This window comes from Setaria viridis, chromosome 5 (genome assembly GCF_005286985.2).
Source record: "Setaria viridis chromosome 5, Setaria_viridis_v4.0, whole genome shotgun sequence".
In the NCBI taxonomy this organism is placed as follows: Eukaryota; Viridiplantae; Streptophyta; class Magnoliopsida; order Poales; family Poaceae; genus Setaria; species Setaria viridis.
Genome location: NC_048267.2, coordinates 41,225,225 through 41,244,935, shown reverse-complemented (window position 1 = coordinate 41,244,935; position 19,711 = coordinate 41,225,225). Strand labels below are relative to the sequence as shown.

Sequence of the window (19,711 nt, the reverse complement as noted above, 5' to 3'; positions counted from 1 at the left end):
AACGGTCCATACATCAGTGTACATGTATCCCCACCCCTATTGCTGCGGACCAAACTAAAGTCCCGATCTAATATGCTGTCCTGTGTCCTCTCTGTCGTCCTCTGTAGGCCGTGACAGCTCTGAAGGTAAAACCCAAGTGCACGTACTTTTTCCACGTGTGCTCATGACATTTGAATCATTATCAGGATAAGAACGGTTGAAAAACGCTCCTCTGCTCCGGCAAGTGTCAAAGCGTCAGGTGCTCTCAAGTTGCAAGAAGCAAATTTTGGAGCTGCAGTGTCGATCATGACTAGCTAGCCACGGCGACTTCTATGTCGACCTGATCTGCACTTTCCAGCAGGCCCAACGGAAGAATCTTAGTGACGACGGAAATGGTTTTACATCATCAGCTGGTTCTTTTCGAGAGGATAGTAGTGTGAACTTTTCTCGAGAGGTTGCAGGAAGAATCATCAATCAGTGATCACCGCGCACACTCGCTAGTTTACATGATACTAGCTAGCAAAGCCTTGCCGTCTTCTGAATCGGTCTAGACCGAGCAGCCGATAAGCTAAGTAGCTAACACAGTGAGACGACACGTACGTGCTTGTCTAGGCATGGATGCGAGCTCCGAAGAATAGTGCGAATCATATGATCCTGGAGATCATCCGTCGCCACGTCTCGTGCCGGACACGGGCACTATCACTTCGCGTAAACGGACCGGGGGTAACTCATGCAAGCCGATGGCACAGGGCGACCTCTGCTCTCCCCCACGTTGGCTGCGCCCGCGTACCCGACCGGCCGGCGAGACGTGACCAGCCAGCCGCAGCCCCGCAGGGCACCACCGCACCAGCTTTTCACGGGCACGAGCGGCGACAGCGCCAGCGCACTAGCGCCGAGTCACACGGCGGCGTACGCGCGCGCGAAACGTCCGCGCGGCAGTGGCGGTGTGTACCCGCGCGCGCCACATTTCACCAAACCGTGACTGGTGGGCGTTGGTGGTGTTGTACCGGGCGTGCAATCTGATTGCACGATCGCACGAGCGATGGTACCGGCCTGGTTCCCCGGTGGGCGATCGATCGCGTCGACGCGGAACCTAATTCGGGAAGGCGATTTGACTGCGCCCGGCCCCGCCGCTGCCGCCGGCCGTGCGAACCGAATCTACCCAGCTACAGCCCGATAGATTTGCAGTTTTATTTTTTTTCGCTGTGATAGCATTTGCTCATGGTGAGACAACTGACAATGGATGGTGACGGAAAGACACTACGGTGGAATGGCAAGATTCCCTCGGGATCATGGTGCGTGCTTTACTTTTCCCTGGCTGGGTGTAGCCGTGTAGGTGAGATCGTGACAGTAGATTTCCGTTGACTGCTCTTCGCTTGTTCTGAGATGATGTGTGCCTCCATCCTTCATGTCATATGTGTTTCCACTCTCCAACGTGTTGTCCTGTAAATCTACTTACTTTTTAAGAAAACAATATCACCTTTGGTGTGGTGGTGTAGTTGTATGTGCACAACTCCACTGCACCACGGTTCAAATCCTTGTGACCACGTCAAATTACCTTGTTTATTATTGATGATGAAACACTGAAAATAATCAAATATCTGCGTGCGTGGTCTCCTGCCTAAGCCCGATGCGATATCAGGCCCATTTATTGCCCTACAAACTTAGGGCCCATGAGTTGCAATTGCAAACCCGGATTTCTCGTAGGCCACAAGTTTATTCGGCCCATCTCCCGATTATTCTGCCCTGTTCGTCCACCACCACCCACGGCGCCTCCCTCCTCCTTCCCTTTCGGCCTTGGGTCGAACCCTGTTTTCCCTCGTTTGCTCAATAACCCCCAGCAGCCGCCAGCCGCCTCGTCGGCGGCGTTACGGCCCACCTCTCGCCGGCGCAACGCCCTCTTCCTCCACCGGAACTACCCCTAGCTTATTCGGCGCCGCCGCCGCCTCCGCAGCTAGCATCCGGAGCCTCTTCGGCCGCGCCTGCCACCGCCTCTGCGGCTACCACCCCGAGCCTCCCAGTCCCAGCTCCCCCCCTCGCCGGCGATGGCCGTGCCTCCGGAGACGACGGAGGCGCCGCCCCCGCCGGAATATAGAGAGGGGACTACTAAGGATGGCGTTGAGGTGTGCCTGTTTGACGAATCAGCAGATGGGTTCTCAAGAGCGGTGCGCGCCATCTCGGAGCTCGCCGACTTGGAGCCCGAACCAGACTTCACTGAAGCGGAAGTCGAGCGGCTTGCCTCCTCAATAACGTTCCTCAGGTGAAAACCTCTCTCCTGGCTTCCTCTGTTCCCAGCCTCCGACACTCAATCAGTGCGATGGAATTGAAAAGTTTCAGTTATTGGCGTGACGGCAGCGGAGTTGCCTGGACAGAATTTTATAGTATCGTAGTCCTGATGCTCTGCATAGATAGGCTTGGACAGAATTTTATAGTATTGTAGTGCTGATGCTGTATGAAGATGTCTATTTGTAACTGTTCTAATCCACTGTGGTCTTCTTGTAAAATTCGCAAAAAAAGATGCGCACTCATTATTGGAGTTTGGGCACTGGAGTGTATGATAAAGCATACATCCGCTTTATTTTGGTTAATTGATACATATGCGAGAAAATTTTGTTGAGCGTATGACGATATTGCATACATCCCTGAGAGCACCTAGTTGTGAAACTGCGATAAGACATGTTTTGGTGTCACTCTATTATCGCCAAGTGCAGCTAGTCAGTACTTCATTTTGGGTCAAGCCAAAGTGGTGTAGTGATATTTGGCCCTCCGTTAATTAGGAGATGATGAAAACATCTTAGTTCTGCTGATTGTTTCTTCGTCGTTCAATTATCATAATAAAAACATGATTATATGTTTAGTCAGAGGTCTGTATGTTACTTACTCCAATTAGATTTCCTCTGCAGCCACAAGTTCTTTGAAATGTAAAAGGATGCAGGGGTTGCATCTGTTTTCTCCTTTCTTTTTTAAACGACCTATTTGGTAGATCTCTGGTTTGGTAACATTATATTTGCAAATTTAAGTTGCCACTCATTTGATCTCTTTGTCTTCAGAGAATGGAGGCACTTCTCTTATGAGCCAAAAGATGTAAGTTTCAATAATGGCATCGAGTCCACTTCATCAAGAGATGACATGCACAGTATAACCTTAACACAGTTTTCATCTGTGTCTGTTCCCCAGGTCAGTGAAAGTAAACTGTAGTAGCATTTATCTTCTGAGCCCAATTTATGTTTTACGTTGGAAGAGTTAAGCATTATTTTAGCTGATACTTTCTCTCCCCTTGGGTATATAACAAAATCAATACAGATCACACAGCAGGAAGATCGGAAGGATAATACAGTCAGGTGCAAACCCGCCCTCCCCACCCTCCTGCAAACAGTAGTTTAGAATAGGTCACATTGTTGTGGCACATGCGTTTAACAACACAACTAAATAGTAACCTTTTTGTGTTGAAGTATTTCTAGATAAATACTCTCTTGGTCCAGGACATTATCTTGTTCAATCCTGCAGAGTACCTTATGATCTATTCTGACTTGTGAGCAGCTGAACCATGAAGTCATTCCAGAAATCATGAAACTCTTCATCTTCAATAGTAGCAAATTCTATAGTATTCTGATGATAATACTTCTAATCTCTTTTCATTTTGCACCTTTTCTCTTTTTACTTCATTAAATTTAAGTTTGAGAGTGCCATAAATTTGTGGGGATAAATAGTTAAATACGCTGTTTAAATCAGTCAGCTGCCCTCTTCCACTTGTCTCTATACTTGATTATCCATGTAATGTTATAGAACTATCTTGATTGAACCCTGACAAAATGTCTTTAATTTTTGCAGTTTTGATTTTATGTTATTCGCTGGGGGAAATGTCTGGGCCTTGGACTGGTGCCCAAGCTTGTGCGACAAGTCTGGCTCTTCTATAAACTGTGAGGTTGTGGCCTTGATGACCATGAACCTAGTAGTTAACATTATGGACTGTGGAAAGTTTAAATTTGTCTGAAAGAATTTTGTTATCCAGTATCCAGGGATAATGTAATTGGATACCACCGAAGTTTGTCATTCAGAAAAACTATAGCTCCCATAACATGGCAAGTAGGTCCTGAGCTCACCACTCAATGATGCATTGAGTCTACGTCCAATGCATATTATTATGTTGCTATATCCAAGACTGCCACATCACAAGGAGAGCATTTTTTTTTCTCAAATGAGAGCATTACCTTTGTTTTTTTTTGAAACAACCCTTCCAATGCTCAGTATCGTATTGTTGTTTCCTAGGTTCCCAGAGTCAATGAATTGTTGCTTGTCATGTCAAACAAAAAAAAATCCTATGTGGCGCACAACAAATGTGCATGATACTACCAATTGGTAGTAGCCTTACTGAAGTTCAAACATTAGGGTGGTATATGCACCTTTAAACCCAGTGCAATTGTTTTCTTGAGTTTGTCTTTACGCGCAGGATGATTACATGGTTGCAGGTATATAGTTTTTTTTTTGTGTATAGCAGTTATGCTAATAGTTACGTTTCATATCAGTCCAAACTGAAAGAGTAATGTGAACTTATCAAAATGTTAACTGGAGCTCATGATCCTATTTCATGTATTCTATCCTTTGCAGTATCTTGCTGTTGCTGCTCACCCTCCTGGTTCTTCTTACCATAAAATTGGTATGCCCTTAACCGGGAGAGGTATTATTCAAGTTTGGTGTCTCTTAGCACCATTTGAAGACGCACATTCTCGTCGGCCACTGGATGCATGCAATAGTATTAGTCGGAGAGGAAGACCTAGAAAAATACCAGATGGGACTAATTCTGTTGGTTGTTCATCCAACCCACCAAAGCCAAGGGGGAGGCCAAGAAAGAGACCTTGTAATGATCAGATGGAACCTGTTCCAAAAAGACCAAGAGGCAGACCGAGAAAATATCCACTGCCAATTGGTAAATTGGAAGATTCATCCCAAAATAGTGGATGTCAGGATATTGTTCTGTTTGATCCTCTTGCCACTTCAACAGGTATTCCCGACGACCTTCCATTGGCTTATGCCTTGCCAACCATGAATCCTGTGGAATCAACTCCAAAAAGAGGTAGAGGGCGACCTAGGAAAATCCCAAGTGACAAACTGACAGGTTCATCTGGTGCTGTATCCAAAGATGAGTGTACAGAGCCTTCTCCAACAACTGCAACCTGTGCCAAACCAAAGAGACCACGTGGGAGGCCTCGAAAGTATCCGGTTCCGATCAACGACAAATCTGCTTCAGGCGCTGATGTTGATTTAGGGGAAGAGACAACTTGTCAGCCTCTAACAGGTCCATCTGGTGCTGTATCAAAAGAAGATGTGTGCAGAGAGCCATCTCCAACAACTGCAATCTGTGCAAAACCAAAGAGACAATGTGGGAGGCCTCGAAAGTATCCAGTTCCAATCAACTATAAATCTGTTTCAGGCGCTGATGTTGATTTAGGGCAAGAGACAGTTTGCACAGAGTTTAATGCTAATTTAAGTATTGTTGCAGTTGATGCAGCTTTGCCAATTGTTCAAAAAGTGACCAGTTCGCCTGCCACTGTAGTAAAAGAAAGTGCATGCATAGAACCATCTCCAAATACTGCCACTCGTAAGCAACCAAAGAGGACACGGGTGAGGCCTCAAAAGTATTCAGATACTGATATTGAATTAGGGAAACATACAACTGGTCAGCCTGTTTCATCAGAATGCAGTTTGGACCACACTGCTTGCACAGAGTCTAATTTAAGCATTGTTGCAGTTGATTCAGCATCACTATTTACATCTTCAACTACTGCAACTTGTCAGAAGTCGAAAGGTCAGAGGAGTAGAGCACAAAATAAGAAAACAATTTCTGATGCACTATGTTCCCCAGTTGTTTCTGGTGTTGAATCACGGAGCATGTGTTCCAGACAACTAAATGGTGCAACAGCCTCTGTTGAAAGTGCTTTACTGAAGATGGTATCAGTGACAAGTGGCCTTTGTTCTGCTAGCATGTTAAACTTTGAGGACAATGTACACCGAGGCGCTCTTTCAGGTGATTCTTTACAGCCTATCAAGATTTCACCTAAATCAAGGGAGTCAAGTGGTAGGAAGGGAAGAGGAAGGCCTAAGAAGAGTCTGCTTTCTGTTGGAACTAGTTGTTTAGTGGCTTCTGATGCCAACTTCCCAGTGACAACATCTGTACTTCCCAGTGACAACAATCTCACATCTTTGGTCAAGAGTGATGGTGAATTTATAGCAAGTAATCTTGGTTCGATTGGTTCAAGTGGGCTTGGTGTTGAGAAATCTGGTGTTCATGCGGGTGTTGTACCATCTGATGCTGCATCACCAGGGCATGGCTTATATAATGCAAATTTTAAGGAAGAATCAAGTACCAAAAGAGGAAGTGGTTCTAGGAAGAAGCTTGTTTCAACTGTGCACAGTCATTTTACAGATTTTAGTGGCAAAGAACAAAAAACAAAGACAACTCAAAAGTCGAGCGATCCTGTGATCTTGGTTGAAAATTGTATGAATGGACCATGCCCCAGGAAAGGTGGGGGGCAACCTCAAAGGATACCTGCTTCAAATGAGAGTACTAGCACATCTGTTGGTGATGAAACACACACAATGGAGAGATTTCTCACACCTATGACAACCGGACCACCTAGAAGTGAAGACATGGCTGATGAGGCTGGTTTGATTCAGGCTAACAATGGAATTGTTAATTGTGAAGGCATGAAACTAAATGAAAGGATTGCAGCCAATGTTACTTCTCATTGTAACGAAAATGCACAAACAAATCAAGTTGCACCCAATTTCAAGAACAGTGATAGGCTTATTGATGAAGTGGAAGCTACAGAACTCGTACCACTCAAGGAACCAAGGGAAGATGTCAATATGTTTTGTAGTGTAGAAAACTCAAACTCTTCTCCAATCCCAAAAGACATTGCTCTACCAAGGCTTGTCTTGTGTTTAGCTCACAATGGCAAAGTTGCTTGGGATATCAAATGGAAGCCTCCTGTAGTAAGTCAGCCTGAACAGAAATCACGCCTGGGTTTCCTTGCAGTATTGTTGGGGAATGGCTCTCTTGAAGTGTGAGTTAGGCAACCTGTTGCTATGCTAGAACAACATTTTTATTTGCTACATGAATGCACACGTACTTAACTTCATTGTTGTGCACAGGTGGGAAGTTCCATCACCATGCATGATCCAGAAAATATATTCCCCCTCTAAGGTAGAGGGTTCCGACCCTCGTTTTCTAAAGCTACAACCTGTATTTAGGTGTGTCAAAGTGAAGTGCGGGAACAGACAAAGGTACATTACTTTTTAAGTTTTAACTATGTGATTGATACTTTTGCTGATAAAGCTAGATTGCATGTTTTTTACTTTCTGTTATATTCCTCAGCATGAATATTCCTTTTGAAGCCATTACCTCTTTATAATGGTAAACAGCATTCCCTTGACAGTTGATTGGTCACCTTCTCCTCCTCATGATATGATATTGGCGGGTTGTCATGATGGAACGGTATATTTTCCTCTAGTAGAGAATTGTTTCCTTCACTCAAACCCTGTGACTTTTAACTTTTATTTTGAGTTGTTATTTCTGAAAGTATGTTGTATTTCGATGTTCTAGGTTGCTTTATGGAACTTCTCAATGAACCTGTCATCACAAGGTAATTAGATAGTTCCATTTTCCAAGGCTTTCTATAACTTATCTTCAACAAATATGTGTTGCTCTGGAATTGGTCTATTTACCACTTTGATAATAATCTTATTCCTGAAGACCTGAACTACATATTTATCATTTTATTTTGATTTTGATTAAACTTAACCATTTTTCTACTGAATGCACAGATTCAAAACCTTTTATGTGCGTCATTGCTGAATCTGTTCCCATTAGAGCTCTTTCTTGGGCACCTTATATAAGGTACTGCAGTATTTTTCTCATGTTCCATTTAAAAAGTTAAGCCAGTCCTAACTTGAGTCTTTCAACAGCGACGAAAACATAAATACCTTTGTTACTGCTGGAGCAGATGGTCTAAAGTTCTGGGATTTAAGGTATGTACATACGTATCTTCGGTATATGGACATGTCCTTCTAGGCTTATCTGACTCATTTGTTTAATCCTTTTTGTTAACTTTTACTGAGGAGCTATCTAATGAATTGAGCCTGTCCTATTCTTTCCTCATTGTCTAACTCTATGAACTGAAAACATTTCACTCGTATTGAAGAATCATGTCCATCTTCATACTTTCTTTTGAGATGTTTGAGGCAAAATAATAAATAATACACCAAATCCATAGACTGTTGTTCTCAAAAGGACTAATGCTGTTTATAAAAATCCAGCGTAATTGATACTGATAAAGTTTTCTTGTCTAGTTGTGTGTCAACTAAAGCTTCTTCAAAAGCATTGTACTTATTAGGTGATAACGTGCACTCTTGTTACTGTTTGTTTTTGTCTTGGATGTATAGCGGGAGAAACTTTACAGGAAGAAAAACATACTGGATACCCTTGATTCACAATCCTTCTTTCAACAATCTACTACCATTTTTTCAGGATAGTGTCTAAGTACTGTGTGCTGAAATTATTTGTTTTGTCTTGAATTAAGTTTGATGGGCAACCTCACGAGTTTGACCACACTATGAACAGGCTTCTTTACATTAACCTTAACAAATACATGATATAGCTGTTGGGTTCACTACCTCCGTTTCAACTTTTGGAGTGCTCTTCCTCTGACACTTGTGCGCACACGTGTGCTTGTCTTGTGTTTTCTTCTTTCACTTAACCGTGATATTTGATTACTGATGATTTTGATGCCATGAAACTCTTGCAGAGATCCATACCGTCCTCTTTGGGAGCTAACTACTGCTCCAAGGGCTGTATTAAGTCTTCAGTGGTTAAAGGATGGAAGGTAGTACTTATTTCCATTATAGAGTTTATCAGTAAATAATCTTATTGGCACAAATTTGCCTTGCTTCTTGGCTAGGCACAATTTTATTAACCTTCAGTATCTAGACATTGGTTGAATTTAGCTTGTTTTTTCTTTAATTATTTAGCTTATTTTTCTTGTTATTAAACACTTAGTTGAAATAGATTTTAGAAATGGGTTTATTTGCATCATTATGTGATATGGTTACTTTACTGAGATAGGGAAGGTAGGAGATGGGATCTCACCCTCACGCTGGAGGCTCTGAGATTAATCCTCTACTTCTTCCTTCGTTACAATGGATGGTGCGGCTGTGCTTATATAGCCAGCCATCTAACAGACTCAATCTAATCTAAACAACCTTATCTCTCTAACAACCTTATCTCTAACCAAATCCATCTAACTTATCTCCTTCCTAACAAACCAACTACTCCTATTCGCGGCACTGTTCACGAGCTACAGTGCTCGTGGGCCTAAGCCTGCGGCCGGCCCACTTGCCATAACACTATGCAACACATGGGTCCTGTTGTTTCTGTTAGCATGCTAAAGCAGGCATCTCAGTCCACATAGATGGTTTTCTCAACACTTATGAATTATAAGTTTTTCAGCTTGCAATATTTACATGTTTTTAAACACTAATGCTTTAGCATGCCTATGTACCTTTTATATTATCCAATACTTGCTCCCTTTGATGGATCAGAACTTAATTCCTTACAAGGTCGTTGATCTAACTCACAATTCAAAGCATCACTAAATGCTGTTCATGTATATTAAACGTAATGTTATTAAATAAGGTCCATTGTTTGCATTTTCTTTCTCAAGGGGATTCTGGAATATGATAGGATCATCGCCTTACGTTTATTCTTATGTGGATCTTCTATCACCTGCAACTGCAAGCATTAGCCTATCGGTGTTGTAGGACACAGACAATGTGAATGGAATTTTTTATCTGGTATCTCTTACTACTTCCATTCTTTATTGTTTGATGTAACGTGAAATATTAAGGGATGTTGGGAGTACTTGATAAAGACATTATAGTTTTCATGAGAAAAATGAACAGCGCAAGGTACTTAGGCTACTTTTGTTTCATCTTATTCATTGCGGCTTTACATTGATTGGCTAGCACTTTCCAGCTGGAGAAACACTTGTGATGCTTAGGCAGTCCAGTAAAATTCTATGTACCATATTTCTGTTTATATGCACAGGCTACTGGATTTTTTCTGTTTCGTTTACTAGAATCATCATTATCCTAATGTTATATTTATTGTCATATGTTTTCAGGGGGATTGTCATCTCAATGGAAGATGGTACATTGAAGTTTCTGAGCTTGCCCCGGATTGCAAATGATGTCCCAGCCACTGGAAGGCCATTTGTTGGAACAAAAAATCAGGGCGTTGCAACTTATCAGTTATCAGAATATTTGATTTGGAGTGTCCACGCCTCAGACACTACAGGTACTTTTCAGTAATTGTATCTGTTATAACCATTGTCTGTATCCTTCTTAAGCGGTACTGAATGATAAAGTTCCTAAAAGTAGCAGTCAGTTTATTTGTAGTTTAAAATCATATTGGAGGAATTATCGTATAAAATAAGTAATAAATTTAATGTCGATATCACCTGTGTTTCTTGAATCTAAATATCAAAGATGGACTTGGTGCTAATAGAAATTCAAGCAGGTCTCCATGCAGAACTCTACCATATTGGTTTACCTCTCATGAAATTATTAGTTTGCTATTTGATCGTTGATACATAGTTCAACGGATGATAGTGGATTCAAATACTTGTAGTGTTTTTTAGACGATAGGCAGAAACAAGGTCTGAAAAGAACAGTATGAAGCAGAAAAAAAAAAGAGCTGCTGGGATCACCAGCTTTGGTCAGAACAGACATCACAACACAAAAAATAATCTATCTTACCTGAAATCACTACCAGACATAAAAGGTTGACGAACTGGTTCCAGTAGCTTTCCAAAACAGCATCAGCTTCTCTTTTAGAATCAGGAGTGTAGCTTGTTGCCTGATTCTTGGTAACCTAAGAAACTACAGCCTACAGCATCTCAAAGTGCCAACTGTTTGTACTGATCCTTATATTCATAATATTTATTTGCCGATGTGCAGGTTGTGCTGCTTACTGTGGGGCAGATGGTACTGCTGTGTGCTTCCAGGTGAACTTTCTAGTTGGCATTATTGGCATCATGTCTTGTCATTCTGAGTTGCAGTGTTCTAAACAAACATTTGACTTGCTGTAGCTTACTCCGAGGTTCTGGGAGAAGGAACCTGGGCGGAACCGTGTTCCTTATTTCCTCTGTGGATCATTATCAGAGGATGGAGAAAATATTAAGATTGGCAGCAGACCGCAAACATCTCCATTACCAAATGTTCCTGTGGCGAACAAAAAGGGTCCAAAACCGTGCCAAAATATAGTTCAGGCCCTGCCTGCAGGCAATGTCATTGGTAATCCAGCACTTGGCGATGATCAAAATGATGGACACAACGAAGAACAAGGAGCAGGTGCTGAAAATCCAGAACCTGGCGATAATTTTGATGATGGACAGAATGAAGGAGGAGCAGGTGTTGTCAATCCTGAACTTGGCGATCAAGATGGACACAGCGAAGAACAAGAAGCAGGTGCTATAGTTTTAGTTGGCCCTACAGAGCAAGAGGATGATGGCACATTGAACAGCAAGGGCAGTGAATCCCCTAAAGACTTTGAGGTCTTCCCTCCCAAATCCGTCGCATTGCATCGAGTGCGATGGAACATGAACAAAGGTAGTGAGAGATGGCTGTGCTACGGAGGTGCTGCAGGCATCGTGCGGTGTCAGAGGATCTAAAGACAAAGGCCCAGTTGGCTAATGCTCCCCGCGAAACAGGATAATATGCTCACATCCTTAGTAACTGATGGAAGTAGGCTCTGTTGCATTCTTTCCGCTACTTTTAACCTGGTCGTCTAGGTTGGTTTTCTTGGTTGCTCCAAACTGTTCAATGTAATCATGCAACTATGCAAGAGAACCAATACAACAGATCTTCCTATCCTAGGAACTCGTGGGGGAGCTATGTAGGAATAGAAGCCACCTGTTCTGAATACACTGGGATGGAAAATAAAGTCCCGGTTCTGACCACCATGCGAACCTGATCTTTGAAATAAGCGAGCTGATGCATTCGGGGAGGAAAAGAACATCATAGTTGTGCTGTTTATTTAGCGGTCTGATGGAATGCGTTTTTTAGTGCTCGTGACTCGTGAGTGATACGTGGTTGGTTGGTGTCTGGTTTCCTAGGAATTCTCAGTTTCGGCTTCCTCGTGGCTCTATCTTCCAGGATTCTGAGCCTAGTGTTCTCTCTCAGTAGTAACAGTTTTGTTATGCAGGCCCTGGCCTTCTGACTGGAGCATCTCAAAGAACTCTTCAAGTCAAAAGGCTACTGCCAATTTGCTCAAAGAAAATTTATCTGAATTTTGGGTAAAGCATCAACACGCATAATCATTTCAAAGTGAATTCAAAAGGCTCCAGTGCCGAATAACATGTCCGAGACATCCCTCTATCCTTTTCCTTTTGAGATAAATCTAAAATTTACCAACTATGCAATGAACTGTCAAAATTTCACAAGTCAATGTACAACCTTTTCGGGGCTGCTAACAAGAGCTAACAACCTCGACTTGTTAACATCCGTCACATCAATCAATAATTCAATATACACGAATAGTCTCCTTCCGTTTTAGGGAAAAAAAGGGTACAGGCCTTCTTAGTCGCTCCAGTTATCCTCATCAGCTGCAGAAAGCCCTTGCCGCTTCTCATCATCTTCCTGTACGAGTTTTAGTAGTGTCAACAAAGGAATTTATCTAAGATAAGCTATATTCTCAAAACCGTGAGAGTAGAGCTTGCCAGGCAAACCCAAAATAAGGGCTTGCAGGGCACCAAGGGATAGATGATATACCATTTCAGTAAAAGCTGGAGTTGATGGAGACCATACAAGAATCTGTCTATCATTGCTGCCAGTATAAAGTTCCTGCATTGCCGAACACTTAGAAACAGAGTAGATATTGAAACATTCACGCCTAAAACAGATAATAAACAAAGCAAACTTACTTGGTCCTGTTCGCTGTAGTAGCAGCAATTCACAAGTTCGTAGTGACCCCGGAATGCCCGAAATGTCATACCAGACCATAAATTGTATGCCTAGCCATATATTATAGTGAAACGTGAACCCCCAAGAGTATTGCACAGTTAAAACTGAAAAACTAACAGACAGCAGGCGCACCTTGATGCTTGCCATGCATGGAACAAATACAAGTGACGGATCCTCAGTGACTGCTAATTGTAACGGCTTGCCAGTCTGCAATCGCATAGCTTCAAAATTGACCAAAGTATTGCATCCAGAATCGATGTCCCATAGCCTTAAACGAGAATCAGAACCTAAAGAGAAGGATAATCCTGTCTTAGTAGCAGCAATATACTGACAATACTAGTGCATATTTAATCCTTTTAGGTATAATATACCAATGACTGACAAATAACAAGCGAACTTTTAAAAAATATAACTCAAGTTCACTTACCTGAGCTAAGAAGGTACATCCCATCTTTAGTTGTTCGTAATCCAGTGACAGCACCATAATGAGATGTGGCACGGTTTTGACTGGATGACAAACCAGGGTGCAATCTCTGTTGCATATGTCCCTGTGTCAGGTTTTGGCTTTTGCGCAATTTTGGTGAGTTCTTAGAATTTCTAGTTCTTTTCTGAGCTGAGCTCCTTGTGGAAGTTGAATGTCCTAAGGAATCAATGTGATCCTGCTTATATAAGATAAAAAATAAATACATCAACGACTTGACCTTGCTTTTAATCATTTGAATTATCTCAAGTCTGGTAAAGAACACATGGTGGTATTAGAGCATTATTAAGGCCCATCTATATATGCTGAATAACTTGTATGCTATCGAATTCCAGTGTAACGAACAGATCTGTAAAGAACCCATTTGTAAACTAAAATCTGATGAAGGTTGATAGCTCTAGAATTATGGCTAGAAGATGGCAAGCAGCTCCTTTTCAGCACTATGGCCAGATACTCTTGAGAACGAAGTACAAACAGAACAGCAAACAATAACAACGGGGAAGAGTGAACTTACATTCTCTGGTGTGCTTTTAAGAAGAGGAGGCCTCCTTCCAAGCTGAGACTGTGACTGATCAAGAACACGAAAGCACCCAGCTCGTCTAATGTCCCAAAAACGTATCGCGCCATCGCAGCCACCACTCATCAAAATCCACTCGCTTGAAGCAGACCATTCCAAAGACATGATACCATCTAAGATGATGGGCGGAGATAAGAAGGTACCATACAAGCAAAACAAGCATATTTTTATCACCACATTAGCACAAAGAAACTAACCACGGTGACCGGACAATGTGTGGGTAAAGGCTCCAGAAGCAATGTCACACAGACGGACCTGAACATCTGCACTCCCAGTAGCGATGAGCATTTGTGTTGTTGCAATTGGAGACATGGCTGCAGTAAAGACTTTTCCTGGCATCTTAAAATCCATGACAACCTGAGAAAACAAAACAATGCACACAAAAATACGAACATCAGTATCCCGAAACAGGGAGGGGCAACAGAAAGACTGGTGATGAGAAATCCAGGCACACACTTGAGTCGAATTGGTATCCCAAACTTTGACGTATTGATCAAAGGATGCTGTGACGAACAGCCCGGTATCCACAGGATACCAAACGGCCGCAGAGATGGCGAACTTGTGGCCATTCTGGTGCTGCTTGTCCACAAGCAGTATGTGCTTGTGCTTCGCTATGAAGCCGGCTTCGCAGTCGGTCGCGTTCAACACATCGAATACAGCGGCCGACCCATCCGATGCCCCGGAGAGCAGGTACCTCCCCTCTGTCAAATCAACCTGACCATATTGTCAGATAACAGACACCAACGAACGCGACTACACATCGCAAAACAACGACCCACGATCCAGTGTTGACTCGATGTGTTCCTCGATAACGTCAGCAAGAAATCAATTTCGAATTGGGACAGTGGTTAACGAACTAATTGCGGCTAATTGAACTGAGCGGGGAGGCGAGGAAGAAGAAGCGGGGACCTGGAGCGAGTTGACGGCGCCGTGGTGCGGGGTGGCGAACTCCTTGCGGTTGGAGAGCGCGAGTGAGGCCGCGCGGCGCGCCCGTGCGGCGGCCTCGAACCTCCGTGCGCGCAGCTCCCCGCGCTCCCTCCCCCTCACCTCCTCCAACCACATCCAATCGCCCCGCTCCTCCCCGGCGAGCCTGCTGCCTCTGCGGCGTCGCCCTCGCGGCGGCGAACCCCGGCGGCGCGCGTTCAGCGACGGTGTGCGCCCCCGGGGCGGGACGAGGAGGCGCGGCCGGGTGGGTTGCTTGCTGCGCTGACCGAAGTGGAAGGGATCAGCTGTTACTCTGGGAAGCTTCCATTGAATTCGGCGGTTATATCCCGATCCAGATTCCGATGGATTTTACTGGCAAGTATTGACGCGAGCGGCAAGTCACGCGATCTCGTGCTCGAACTCGAAAGCCTCGAGTAGAAAGAAGCCTTCGAAGTTGTAATCTCCATGGACCTAAATCTGGTGAACTTTTCGAGCTGTGATTGGGCCACGTCGTTTCGTTTTTGCAGCCGTCGGATTTTGATCAGGCTGGCATGCCATCTAAGTTTCTAGACCCTTCCCGTCGAGCGCGTCTTTATCTAGCGCTAGACTCGCCGCCTGCCCCCATAAGCCATCGCCTCCGGGGCCGTCGAGGCTCAAGAGAAGCTCCCCCCGCTCGCCAAGAGGTGCTCATGCGCTGCAACTCCAAGAAGCTTAGGAGCTTTGATCTTCAGTACTGACTAAAAATATTTGGAGGCTAATTAGAAGGATTAAATGTGAGCTAATTATAAAATTAATTACACAGATGGAGGGTAATTCACGAGACAAATCTATTAAGCCTAATTAATCCATCATTAGCATACATTTACTGTAGCATCACATTGTCAAATCATAGACTAATTAGACTTAATAGATTCGTCTCGCAAATTAGTCTCCGTCCATGTAATTAGTTTTGTAGTTAGCCCATATTTAATACTCTTAATTATTATCTAAACATTCGATGTGACAGGAATTTTAGAAGGTGCTAAAGAAACAAACATCCCTTAGCCCCTTAGCCATGACGGGGTGATGGTGGTCGCGGAGGCTCGAGCCGTCCTCTCTCTGGATCTCGTCTCACGGATGGGATGTCAGTGTGCCGCTCTGCCTCCCAGGTCACCCCTGCCTCTCCATCATTGTGGCCACGACCCATGGAGAGCCACGCGAGCTGCAGATCGATGCGACGGCGGCACCAAGCAAGAGCTCCTACAATACGGTGACGGAAGATGAACTGGACGAGCAGCTCGCACGGCTACAAGTCGACACGGTGCCGGAGCAGCAGCTCATCCAGCCACAGGCTCGTATGCCTGCGCCATCCCTCCAAGGCTGAAGTGCCGGCAAGGTGTTCGACAAAATGCCAAGCTACCTGGCATCTAGCAACTTTAATTTATGAACGTACCTATCTTCTATTCCAATTCTGCAAATGACGTCAACAAAATTTCATTTTTGCAAGCTGGTGTTAGAGATGGAGTTCTCTGGATTGTTGGTGGGTATACATTAAACTAATTTTAGGATTTCTTTGGGTATAACCACTAGACCAAGATATGAGCATGATCTGCTTCTCTGTGGCCATTCATATTGTGATAGCATATTTCATCTAATCACACTGGCCACTCATCTATTGCAATGTGTAAGCAGTTAGCAGTGCGAACAAACAAGCTAGCCGCTATTTTTTTTCCATGCTTCTATCCTAAATGTGATGGTCCGAAAGAGAATCTTGCACTTCCTTTGCTTCTCAAGCATTTTAAACGTTAGGTGAAGTTGTATGTGCTGACAGTTCTTGGCTTCTTGCCATGTAATGGAGCTTACAAAAGCAAATTTCTGCTCTAATTAATAAAAGTCCCATCCCCTGCCTGTCTTCAAAAAATAAAGGGGTAGAAAAAACTAGATGCTCATCTTACTGAATTTGACAAGACAAACACCCACTATACATTTTCTCCTCTAAACATTGACCGCTCAGATTCACTTTGCAATTTGTGTTTCGTACTTTGCAGTGAGAATAATACTGAAGCTTACAATTAGTTGATGCCAACTTTTCAAGAGTTTAATTACTGTTGTGGATGCTAGGAAACCAATCTGAAAAAAGTACAAGAGGAGCAAGTAGACCCCTCTGTGTAAAACCAAGAAAGCAAAAAGAAAAGGAAAAAGAAAAGGATCAAGAGCAACAAAGGTACACACAACATATGCCTATTTTAATATTTTTGTCTGGTGTACTAATATTTAATACAATCTAACATTGCAATACAAAATTTACCAATGATCTAAGTTGCTCCTTGATATTTATACAATATTTACAAAGTGTTGTTAAGCAGGTAAGATCAATAAGCTAACCTAATTGTAGTGATAGTGGTCTATCAATCAATGCACGAAGAATGATTGATCATGACTTCATTTTTTTCAGGTCCATATATGGTGTACAACACAAATCCTCAAAGGCTGGTGTTAGGGACGAACCGCGGAGTGTATACAGACAGCAACTGCGGATGTCCACAAGGTGACAATATTCTTCAGCAATCAGACATCCTCAGGTTCACAACTGCTTGTACTGTAAATTTAATGAAACTAAAGCGGTTTACAAAGTAACTCCCCGGCGACCACAACAACAATAGCGGACAAAGGTGCCAGCAATATCGGGTATCAGGACACACCCACGCCTTCATCAACAATGGCGATGTCTCAAGGAAACTACCCCAACAACGACATGAGACGCACGCAGGCAAGGCTACATCAACAGCAGCGTCATGTGCCATCCAAGTTGGGATGATCGACTGCCCTCTTCCCCCGCAGTCAAGCAAAGCAACAATGAGCGCCCAACCCTCTACCCTTGTCATAGATGGGCGCACTGCTCGGCCAGTTGCACTTAACATATCAACTAGCGACACAGTGACACCAACAGTGGTTGCAAATCAGCATGCCACCATCAGCAGGAACCACGCTATTGCCATCAGGAGCAGCAGCATCAACACTAATACCTCACCAACTACAGGCTGCCCTCGACGTAGGCCACGGTCTTCACGCCGTCGACAACACCAACAGAATGACCCACAACATCGTCGACATCTTCGCCATCCTGCTCGGTTGACATTCAACACCTTGGCAACTACCAAAGCAGCACTAGCTCCATCAGCGCGCAGGCACCAACATCTACCTCGACATCAACAACGCCCCAGCAACAACATGTTGCATCGCCAGCAACATGGACAGCTCCATGCCTCTACTCACATGCAGATCTTCACCAACATGTAGGTGATGACACCAAGGCACCACCCCGGCTCAGTATCACCATGGGGTTACCTTGGACAGCAGTCATGGCCCCCACCTCAGCTTCAACAAGAGAGCCGTGGCATGGCTCTAAAAATAAAAGGTAACCCCGACGACATGAACCCTAAAGATGTGTTGGCTGCCTTGGGCAGCATCCATGGCCCTCACCTAGGAATCGAAGGAGGGGTGTCACCTCGGAATCGATGGAGGACCTAGCAAGTCCGGTTGGGCCAAAGGCTGACCCAAGGCTGGCTGGGCCAAAGGGGCCCTAGAACTAGCCTAAACGGACTCGTGTGAACAGTACCCACTGGTACTGTATCACGCCGCCTGCCGCCCGTCTACTTATGCTAAGAATTAGGAAGACTCTAGATATTAGGATGGTTTGGCAGAATTAGGGAGACTCTAGATATTAGGATGGCTTGCAAGCCAAGTAAGTTAGTTAGGTTTCTTGAAAGCCAAATTGTGTCCTCTGTATAATAGAGGCTTTATGTACCATATTAATCGAGCAAAGAATTAAGGAGTAAAACCCTAAAGCTCTCTCTCCCTGCGCCGCCCTCTCCCCTTGCGACTCCTGCGTAGCTCCCCTCCATGGCCACCTCCCCCTCCCTCTCTAGCGCCCAAGATCCAAGGGGGTAGCCAAGACCCTAATAGCTGGCCTCCTGCATTGGTTTCATCGAAGGATTCTCATGAGTTTATATGAAACAACCTTTTTGAATGTACAGTTTTTTTTTTGTGTGAGCAGGGACGGTAGACATGTTAAGTTATTATATATCTATATCTGAAACTCTTATATGCTCCAACCTTTACATTGGCAACTACAAATCCACCGGAAGATTGGAGCTAAACAACCATAATACGCATAATACGCTTAGGGGTGTTTGATTCCCAGGCTAAACTTTAGTCCCTGTCACATCGAATGTTTAGATACTAATTAGGAGTATTAAACATAGACTATTTATAAAATCCATTACACAGATGGAGGCTAAACGACGAGACGAATCTATTAAGCATAATTAGTCCATGATTTGATAATATGCTGCTACAGTAACCATTTACTAATGATGGATTAATTAGGCTTAATAGATTCGCCTCGCCGTTTAGTCTCCATCTGTGTAATTAGTTTTATAATTAATTTATATTTAATCCTAATTAGCCTTCAAATATTTGATGTGATATGGACTAAACTTTAACTTCAGATACAAACACCTGATTAAACGCTAGCTCAACTCAAGTAGGGCGCGGCAAAGCCGGGCTAGATTTTCTAGTCGCTCAGCTAAAGCGGAGTCCGATGCCTTTACGTTAACAAACTGGTGACGAATCCGCAACGTTGGGCCCACCACAAAGGCCCAGAAAGCAGGTCCAGTATCTGAAGAAGGTCGTCAGAAGAAGGTCGGTTTCTTTCTTTGCCCAACGGGCGGCCCGAACTTGATTATCGAGAC

The 19,711-nt window shown here is 43.8% G+C and overlaps 2 protein-coding genes across 3 annotated transcripts; one reads left to right on the top strand and one right to left on the bottom strand.

The window, feature by feature from the left end:
- Window positions 1-1,774: 1,774 nt before the first annotated feature.
- On the top strand, window positions 1,775-11,993 carry LOC117855973 (uncharacterized). The gene is made up of 14 exons (XM_034738377.2): window positions 1,775-2,239; window positions 3,030-3,156; window positions 3,283-3,320; window positions 3,811-3,904; window positions 4,588-7,043; window positions 7,132-7,263; window positions 7,402-7,474; window positions 7,583-7,622; window positions 7,804-7,876; window positions 7,945-8,007; window positions 8,784-8,861; window positions 10,158-10,330; window positions 10,993-11,039; window positions 11,124-11,993. The coding sequence occupies exons 1-14, from the start codon at window positions 2,025-2,027 to the stop codon at window positions 11,703-11,705; spliced, it is 4,191 nt and encodes a 1,396-aa protein (XP_034594268.1). The 5' UTR covers window positions 1,775-2,024; the 3' UTR covers window positions 11,706-11,993.
- A 387-nt stretch (window positions 11,994-12,380) lies between these two features.
- On the bottom strand, window positions 12,381-15,425 carry LOC117855977 (WD repeat-containing protein ATCSA-1). Of its 2 annotated transcripts, none has more exons than XM_034738382.2 (9): window positions 14,964-15,425; window positions 14,511-14,768; window positions 14,252-14,411; window positions 13,992-14,167; window positions 13,424-13,658; window positions 13,129-13,283; window positions 12,957-13,046; window positions 12,805-12,876; window positions 12,381-12,672 (listed from the first exon to the last, which is right to left on the bottom strand). In XM_034738382.2, the coding sequence occupies exons 1-9, from the start codon at window positions 15,114-15,116 to the stop codon at window positions 12,613-12,615; spliced, it is 1,359 nt and encodes a 452-aa protein (XP_034594273.1). In that variant the 5' UTR covers window positions 15,117-15,425; the 3' UTR covers window positions 12,381-12,612. The 2 variants fall into 2 exon arrangements, with proteins under 2 accessions (XP_034594273.1, XP_034594275.1); XM_034738384.2 differs by having other exon boundaries at window positions 13,424-13,655; window positions 14,964-15,423.
- Between the last annotated feature and the right edge of the window lie 4,286 nt (window positions 15,426-19,711).